Consider the following 9,090-nt stretch of genomic DNA (forward strand, 5'->3'; position numbering starts at 1 on the left):
ACTTTCCCAAGCACCAAATAAATACCGAGGAAGGGCTACATTCCTACCACGTTTGTACGATACACACAGCACAAGGAGATACAAATGGAGCAGGATTTAATTAACTGAATACGAGAAGCTGCTTGATAAGAGTGGATAATAAGGAGATTACACAGGAATTAGCTTGTTTGCAGTTAACCATTCAAATGTTTGGTGTTGTATGGTTTATTTTTAAACACCAATATTTGAGGTTTTGAGAACAGGTTGACATTTCGTCAACAAATCTTGTTGAATTTACCGTTTATCCTTGTCTATCTTATTGTCAGTCTGTATAATTCCATGGTTACCGGAGTTTTAAATAATTACGAAGTAACAGGTATTTGCGCAATGTTAATTAGGCAGATTACCTTGAAAAACAATGCTGCCGTATTTCTGATATAGTTTTTTGCAAATTTCTCAGTTTTTAATAACAACTAATTTATTTTACTATTTTTCTTGTACTCCTATAACAGCGCCAGACAACACCTCCAGAGGAATGACGCCAATTTTTAATCACCCTGTACAGAATTCTTCGATTATTCTCAAAACATCTGGTTTGTTGGTTGTTATCTTCCTTCTCTGTTTTGCAGTTTACAAATCTCTTTTTTTTCCCCAGATAACATTTTCCTTCAGCTTCAGTTTTCTTCAATGGTCTTTCCAGCCATGTTGTGTTAAATGCCCTGAAGTCATTTTGGATGGCTTTGGTTATGTTATTATTCAAATGTTTTAGTTCTGGAAAATTTCTGCCATATTTCCTGCCATTTTTGATTAAGAATAATGAATGTTATTTAATATTTCGGAAATGGGTTTAGATCGATATAGGAATCGTCATGCGTGTCTCATTTAAAATATCAAAGTTGTATGCACTAATACGCCATCAACCGTGAATCACCCTGTATATTATAACCTACTTGAATATTTTATTGACTATTTATTCAATATAGGTATGTAAAAAGTAACTTTCATTCCAGCGTTTGAAGTAGCTGTGGTGATGAGACTCGACAAAATATGTGAAGATTTGGCTACAATAAAGCAACACGGGACTTATTTAAAAGCCGAACAAGTTGATACAACCAACTTTTTGGCAGATAAGAAGTTAGTTGCATGGGGTGCGACTAATTTAGAGGAAAAATATCAAGTAACAATACCTTTGGTTACGTATCAACAATTTCTAGCTTTTGAGCAAAGGTTGACTAGAGATCATATTTTTAAAAAGGATGTGGTACGTATATCTACGGCAAGAAAAATCACGTGATTTATCACGCGATAAATCACTTGACTTCTCACCCGGAAAAATGTTTGTAAATTTTTAATAATGTTTTTACTATAAAAAATATATAGGTACATACCTACCTACCCATATACAATATTTTATTTTTTTACAGCATTGTGCATTAAAATCTTGTGCAGATAAAGACTGCAGTATAAGCAAGTCCATCGTGAGGATGCTAAAAAAAATTATCACAAAAGACCTAGATAATCAATTTACTGCTATAAGAACCTCGACAATAAACAAACATAAATACAAATTTAGACCAACTGAGCTTTGCACGCTTATAGAAGGTAAGTCCGCTGTATGGATTTATCAGGGATAAATTATGTATATTATTAGATGTATAATTAATTTTCGTATTATTTACAGTTGTAATGACACTTTTAAGAAAGGAAAAATGTCTTTACCAATGTTCCAAGGTGGAAACCTTAATTTTATGATTTTTTGCAGTTGTGGTAATTTTCGAAAACCCATTTAGCTTTCAAACTTATGGCGCAAGTGACTAATATCCCAATAACTTATTTATATTAAAAAATGATGTATTTTTATGTTAATCAAATTAAATGATATTTATTTAACTTTATTGTTTTTATTTTAATTTTCTTCAATGGTGCGCTCCCTTTGGCTTCACGTACGAAATATTCAAAGAGAAGCTTAAGAGACGGAAAAATGAGCAATTTTTCTTTAAAGTCTTCAGGAAGCTTAGTTTGTTTGTGACTCAACAAGCTGAAACTGAGTCTAAACCTTCTAATATTTTGATTTAAAGTAGGCATCAGTAGTGAATTCTTCGCTCCGCTCAGTTACTTTCAATAAAACATTCAGTTTTTTTTTCAGGTTTTTCATCTTCCAATCGATTCATAAAAATGTTTGTCCTCTTCGTATCTCAGTCAAAGCTAAACCTACACGATTTTCTTCTAATTATCTTCAATGCTGCACTTTCCTTGGCTTCAAGCACGAAATATTCAAAGTAAAGCTTCCGATAAGGAAAAATGTTTCAAAATGTGCAATTTTTCGTTAAAGTCTTTAGTAAGCTTAGTTTATTTGTGACTCAACAAGCTGAAACTCAGTCAAAATCTTCTGATATTTTGATTTTGTGTAGGTTGCAATAGTGAATTTTTCGTTCCGCTCAGTTGCTTTCAACTAACCATTCAAACTTGGGAGGTTTTTCATTTTCCAATCGCTTCATGGAAATTTGTATCTTCTTCGTATGTCCATCATAGTTAAAACCACACGATTTTCTTCTAATTATCTTCAATGCTGCGCTCCCTTTGGCTTCACGCACGAAGTATTCAAAGAGAAGCTTGAGAGACGGAAAAATGTTTGAAAATGTGCAATTTTTCGTTTAAAGTCTTCAGGAAGCTTAGTTTATTTGTAATAAATGATGATGTGATCTTCTGATATTTTGATTTTGTGTAGGTTGCAATAGTGAATTCTTCGTTCCGCTCAGTTGCTTTTAACTGAACATTCAACTTGGCATGTTTTTCATCTTCCAATCGCTTCATACAAATTTTTATCTTCTTCGAATCTCAGTCATAGTTCAACCTACACTATCAGAGACTGATAGAAAATTTACAACTGCCCGATTAAATTCCTCATCCAGTATCATTCCAACAATCGAATCCAAGCTGTCCATTTGGTGGCAGGCTTTGTTGCAAGTTTTCCCGTTTCAAATAGCGTTCTCACGTTCTTTGTCGCAATCTTAAATTATGTTTTCAATGTATTCAGTGTATTCAACCCGGGATTCTTCGCACCCCCTGGAATCTTAAGTCCTGCCGGGGACTAGGGGCCAATATATTTTGTTGTACTGCCGTTGTGATTTTTTCTTGGGAAAGGAATATCAGAGTGGTTTCCCGTTGTCTTTTCTGATTTTGTATCAGCCGCTCCTATCATGGAGAACAGACGCTGTTTGCAGCTGCCCATTCTGGGTCAGATGCTGCATACCTATTGGTCCGCGGGATGTATTTGATTTTCATCCTACCACTCATATCTGATAGGCATTCCCTATCCGCCGCCTGGGGACGCGCCCTCTAGGGTTCCCGGTTTCCCCGAGGATTTGAGGGCTCAACAGACTCGTTGAAGCCGCAAATCGTGAACGCAGTAATTTCTTTAAATAAACGTCTGTTTCGATGAGAGCTGTTTGTTTGATTGGATGCTCAATAGAGGTGTTATAAACTGTTATTTTTCTGTGACAGGTTACAACGTTCCAGTTTCACCTTGATAATAGGTTTCAAACTGCGGTTCCAAAAGGAACATGTTACTTTTTAAATTTGTCATTAAAAATGCAGAATGATGATGATAGTAGAAATAGTGATGATCATTATATAAATGATTTCCTTTATTAAAAACATAATTGTTGACTTTGGTAAACTAAAAATAAAATATTCTAAAATCAAAAACAAAACATGGGTCAGAAATAACTACTTAAATAACAAAAAACTGATAATAAACCAGAGCGATTAAATAAAATATACGGTTTATATGCGAAAATGTTTAAAAATCTCATTTTCATTTAAAAATGAATTAACATTTAAGAACAAAATTTTTTGCAGGTGCTTTTTACTGATTCTATTTCTTCGCGCGTTTATGATAGCACCCGCTCTAGAAAATAATCTCTCACTATTATACTATTATAATAATAATAAGATAATTTTGGTACCACCAAAAAATAATTTAAAAAAATATGTCAATCTTACAACGTTTATTACTATTCAAATAACTTTCATTTCATCTCTGATTGAATTTATATTTAAAAATGGCCATCTTGCTTAAATGCAGGTGCACATTCTGCTAAAAACGGTTGTTATTTTACATTTGAACTGTAATGGAATTTATCTCTTAGATTCTAAATTTGCTCATAGCTCATATGCAAGTGCACATTCTGCTTAGTTTGAGCCTATTTTTAAGATTTATTACGAAATATCAGAAAACTACATATTTATCGACTAAAAATGCTGAATTATATTATCGCAACTAAACAAATTTTTGCTGGTTCCTGGAGAACTGAACAGTAGATCTTATAAACGAAAAGTGATACACAATCATCAAGGCAACGCGCAACTACATACAACATGTTTTCCGTTGACAAATGGTTACTGAAACTGCTGCAACTGGATAGAGCGCTTGGCGATGCAACATCGGTTCTGTGCTGACGCAAACCACTTGTTCAGGTTTATGGGATGGTTCCAAAAACAACCTTTAAATCGGCAAACTGCTGCAGCTGTTACGAAGTGCGCACAACTGTTTCGGTTTTATGAGTCGGTTCCGAAAAACCGGTTAAATAGGGTAGCTGTAACTACGGTTCAAGTTACACGTTTGGAACACTGTTATTTTAGCGGTTACGTTAAATACCGACCATCCCTAATGCACAACGTAGAATGGAGAACGTGGATGTGTGGGATGCCAAGTAGGATATTTGATATATCCTTAAACAAGGCCCACAATATCAAATTGAAGTGCTGCGTTCTAAGCTTTCCAGGTGTTTGGTTAATTTTTCTCTAATCAACTGAGTTTGGGAGATTGTTTAGGCGCAAACGACTGAGAATGGCAGCCTCAAAGCATGGATCGTCGTTGGCGCAACAAAAAACACCAATTTTCCCGATCGTTCGTCCGCGGCGGCGTAATTAAAATAATTCGCTCATTATCGGCACGTGCGTTACTTTCGATTGTTAACAACTCGATAATTGACCGTTTAAGGTGTACAGGGTGGCTGAAGCGAGCGTGTACGCGACTTTAGGGGTTGGAATCTGGCTAGCGATGAATTTTCCGCATTTCTTAGTAGAAATGCATGTATGCCTGCAGTAGGTCCCACGTAAGGTAGGTACCCATTAGGAACCCTTGAAGCCGTCTAGCCTTGAGCGATTGTATTGATAGATCGGAAACGGATAATTTTCTCGCATTATCCCAAATGGGTATAAATGGGGTCCCCTTTCCAACTGAGTCACATCCATGATGACCGCGTTTCTTTTGTGTGTGCTGATGGCGGTGGTTAACCAGCAGGTAAGTACCAGAAGCCATAATTCAATTGACTCTCTAATAAAGTAAATAGTAATCATAGTAAAACACACTTTTTGTGGAAATTCAGCGTTTTTTGTTGTTATATAAAATGTAGCCTGGAAGCAATAGGAATTTGGACTGAAGTTCTGTTTTTACGCAAAAATGTCGAGTCTGATTATAAATAAATGAAAAATTTTTACTTTCTGCTCCTCAGTTATAGTGTAAATACAGCGCAATTTTTTGAAAGAAAGCAATTCTTAGCCAGTGGAATATTGGGCTCTAGAAGCAGGTTTATGGGGTTTATTGTCCATTTCAGGCAACAAAAGAGGTAAGAACTGTCTCTGGCAGAGTAGGGCGTGGTCAGGTCGCTTACCTTGAGGCAACTTTTAATTATTTTTCATTAAAATCTAAACAACACTTTGAAAACAGTAGGAATTTTGACTCAAATTATGTGTTCCCAGAAAGTCCATCTCCGATTTTGGTGTCCTTTAGGAATTTTTCAAACGTCACTATACCCGACATTTTCCATCTATTCAAACTTGTCTAATGGGTCAATCTTCAGATGTTTCTCACAGAACAACTAGACCGGTTGGAAGATTTCTTTTCGGCTCCTTTGATAGAGGAGGATTTTATTTATAGAGGCAGAAGACAACCAAGTCCATCTCCTATTTTGGTGTTCTTTAGGAATTTTTCAAACCTCAGCTATACCCGACATTTTCCATCTATTCAAACTTGTCTAATCGGTCAATCTACAGATGCTTCTCACAGAACAACTATACCGGTTGGAAGATTTATTTTCGACTTCTTTAATGGAGGAGGACTTTATTTCTAGAGGCAGAAGACAACCAAGTCCATCTCCTCTTTTGATGTCCTTTAGGAATTTTTCAAACCTCAACTATACCCGACATTTTCCATCTATTCAAACTTGTCTAATCGGTCAATGTTGAGATGCTTCTCACAGAACAACTAGACCGGTTGGAAGATTTATTTTCGGCTCCTTTAATGGAGGAGGACTTTATTTCTAGAGGCAGAAGACAACCAAGTCCATCTCCTCTTTTGATGTCCTTTAGAAATTTTTCAAACCTCAACTACACGCGATATTTTCCATCTATTCAAACTTGTCTAATGGGTCAATCTTCAGACGCTTCTCACAGAACAACTAAATCAGTCGGACGATTTATTTTCGCCTCCTTTAATAGAGGAGGACTTTATCTATAGAGGCAGGAGACAACCAAGTCCATCTCCTATTTTCATGTCCTTTAGGAATTTTTCAAACCTCAACTACACGCGATATTTTCCATCTATCCAAACTCGTCTAATGGGTCAATCTTCAGATGATTCTCACAGAATAACTGGAATAGTTGGAAGACTTATTTTTAGCTCTTTGAGAGAGGAAGGCCTTTGTTCAAAGAGCCGCTTTTATTAATGTCTAGGTGATGGGACATCCGCCCAGAGGTCCGCCCGGGCCACCGCCCTTTTTGGGCCATCCCGATCCAGAGAGCGCCAACGAATGCCGCACTGAGGTGGGCCTAACATCGGAGGACCGCGAGACCAAGAAAAACGGCGAACTGACTGAGAAGGAGCTGTGCTTCATCAGGTGTTTGGGTCAGAAAAATGGCGCTTTGAGCGACGCCGGCGCCTTGAACATTGAAACCATCAAGGTGCCACAAGCAGTTTAATAATCTAGTGGCCGGATGACACCCTGGATGGGTTTTCAGAACGATCTTCCCGACCATCTGGAGGACTCGGAGGCGGTGATTGCCTGCTTGAAGAAAGTGGGCACAGTCACCACGTGCCAACACATCAAGAAGGTGGCGAAGTGTTACCCGGAGCCCAAAGAACCCATGGACAGAACCTGAGAAAGTGTCCCCTTCCTTAGCGTTGGCCCCAATAAAGTCTAGTTTCAATTGAAGCACTATAATCATTGTTATTAAAACTGGTTTATTCGTGGAAAAATATTGTGCTCGTATCAACTTTAGGGCTTAACGCTATGTAAAAATATATATAAACACTCTATATATTCGAATAACAAACGTCACTATTGCGAGCTGGTTTGGGGGAGATTAAGGGCGAAGTCGTTAACGCTATCAAAGCCCAGAATCTCCAGGTTCAGCACCTTCAGCTTGCTCATGTATTTCTTGTGCTGCTTGCTGTGGGCGTTCGAATAGCGCAGCGCGGTTATTGTCTTATCCAGCATGTAGCTGAGCCACAGGATGTTGGAGAAGGCGTCAAAGTGGCTCCATTCGTTCCTGCAAATCACACAATTAATCCCCATTCAGCTTCACCTGCTCTATGTCTACACATACTGGTTCTTCTTCTGCATCTGCTTGTAAATCTCATACTGGTAGTCGCCAGATCCGTTGAACACGCCGCAGTCATTCGCCAAGTCCGTGTAAACTGCCACTTGATTCAGGCTAATTCGCGACATGGTAAAGTCGATGATAGACACCTTCACTCCATGCGACTCCAATGAGATCTCGTGCCCTTTGTAGGTAAAATTCACCTTCTCATCTTCAGGGACGCGGGCCAAAAGGATGTTGCCCCAGTGGAGGTCGCGGTGCTCAAACTCCAGCTCCTCTTCGGCAATGGCAAGCGCCAGAACAATCTAAAGATCACTCCAAAACATTATAAGCCTACCCGGTGGAATGGAAGACTGCAGACCTGCAGGAACATTGAGTAGCTCTGGGCAGCATCGGCAAAGCCAAACGCTTCCATATCGCAGCCGCCATAGCTGGTTTCCAAAACCATAAAGCGCTGTCGCTCGTCAAAAATTTCTGGGGAATCGTTTTCCGACCCCTTGGTCTCTTTGTAGTCGTTCCACAGGTCGAGGAGCTTCTCCGGATAGAGGCCCCGCACGCATCTCACGCTCTTCACTTCGATAAAAGCATGCGTTTGATTGGCTCGCTGATAACGCAAGTTGCTCAGTTTCGTTGCGATCAAAACTTCAGGCAAAACCTCGTGAAGTTGCTTCTGTGCTTCGCCATTAACCGGCAGAGTGCCGCCCATGGGGATCACCTTCATTACAGTGGTGCCCCCCGTTGGGTTTCGGTACAGAAACACTTCCCCATACAGGCCTTCGCCGATCTTCTGGCAGTGCTGCAAAAGACTAGAAAGCAACATTGTTAGTCTTTTTCACCCCCTTAAAAGCTGTCTTGTCGAGCTCTCACCTTGATGGGTAGCATTCTTGAAAGGCTGCTGGCTGACATGATTCTAAGCCCTGAACGGCATGGGTAAAGGTCGCGACGAAATCCTGGCTTAGCGCTTTGTGGTCCTGACGCTCTTCCAAGTCACGGAGCAGTAGCGGAGATGGCACAACTGCATAACGGGGTACCGAATCGTATGAGGGCATGCAAATGTCCTGGGGGGCTTTGTTGTTGTTGCACAGCAGCATGCAAATCACGTGAAAATTCGGGCAACTACGACACTGCACTAGGACTGATTCGGACAATTTAGAACCACACTAAAAACAAAGGAACTTCCGGAAGCTCTTGAAAAAATGAACGAATACAAGTGCGTTTTATTTAAGGGTATTTCACAATCACGCCTATCACACACACTATTGGTGATATTGGTAGAATTAATCATCAACATAGATGAAGACAACTATAGATTGCCCACTCCCTTGCACAAAATGATAACAAGGTTTTTTTACTGATACTGTCGCCATCTATTAGCTGCTTCCGACTCTCTAACGTCATTGCCCCAAAATACCCCCCTCCCCCCGGATGTTCTGTGGTCATTGCTGGGTTTGCGTCCTTACTACTGTGTATTCAGGATTTGTTATTGTCGGCGAGCCAATACTACAA

The 9,090-nt window shown here is 39.2% G+C and overlaps 2 protein-coding genes across 2 annotated transcripts; one reads left to right on the forward strand and one right to left on the reverse strand.

The window, feature by feature from the left end:
• The first annotated feature begins 5,193 nt into the window (after nucleotides 1–5,193).
• On the forward strand, nucleotides 5,194–7,196 carry LOC109538512. The gene is made up of 3 exons (XM_019905764.2): nucleotides 5,194–5,287; nucleotides 6,718–6,945; nucleotides 7,003–7,196. The coding sequence occupies exons 1-3, from the start codon at nucleotides 5,237–5,239 to the stop codon at nucleotides 7,141–7,143; spliced, it is 420 nt and encodes a 139-aa protein (XP_019761323.1). The 5' UTR covers nucleotides 5,194–5,236; the 3' UTR covers nucleotides 7,144–7,196.
• Nucleotides 7,197–7,205: 9 nt separating this feature from the next.
• On the reverse strand, nucleotides 7,206–9,084 carry LOC109536272 (serine/threonine-protein kinase haspin homolog). The gene is made up of 4 exons (XM_048670253.1): nucleotides 8,452–9,084; nucleotides 7,946–8,390; nucleotides 7,591–7,889; nucleotides 7,206–7,533 (listed from the first exon to the last, which is right to left on the reverse strand). Exons 1-4 carry the CDS (start codon nucleotides 8,673–8,675, stop codon nucleotides 7,323–7,325), a joined length of 1,179 nt encoding a protein of 392 aa, XP_048526210.1. The 5' UTR covers nucleotides 8,676–9,084; the 3' UTR covers nucleotides 7,206–7,322.
• Nucleotides 9,085–9,090: the final 6 nt, after the last annotated feature.

Source organism: Dendroctonus ponderosae, unplaced genomic scaffold (genome assembly GCF_020466585.1).
Source record: "Dendroctonus ponderosae isolate FM_Combo_2020 unplaced genomic scaffold, Dpon_F_20191213v2 Dpon_F_20191213_1, whole genome shotgun sequence".
NCBI lineage: Eukaryota > Metazoa > Arthropoda > Insecta > Coleoptera > Curculionidae > Dendroctonus > Dendroctonus ponderosae.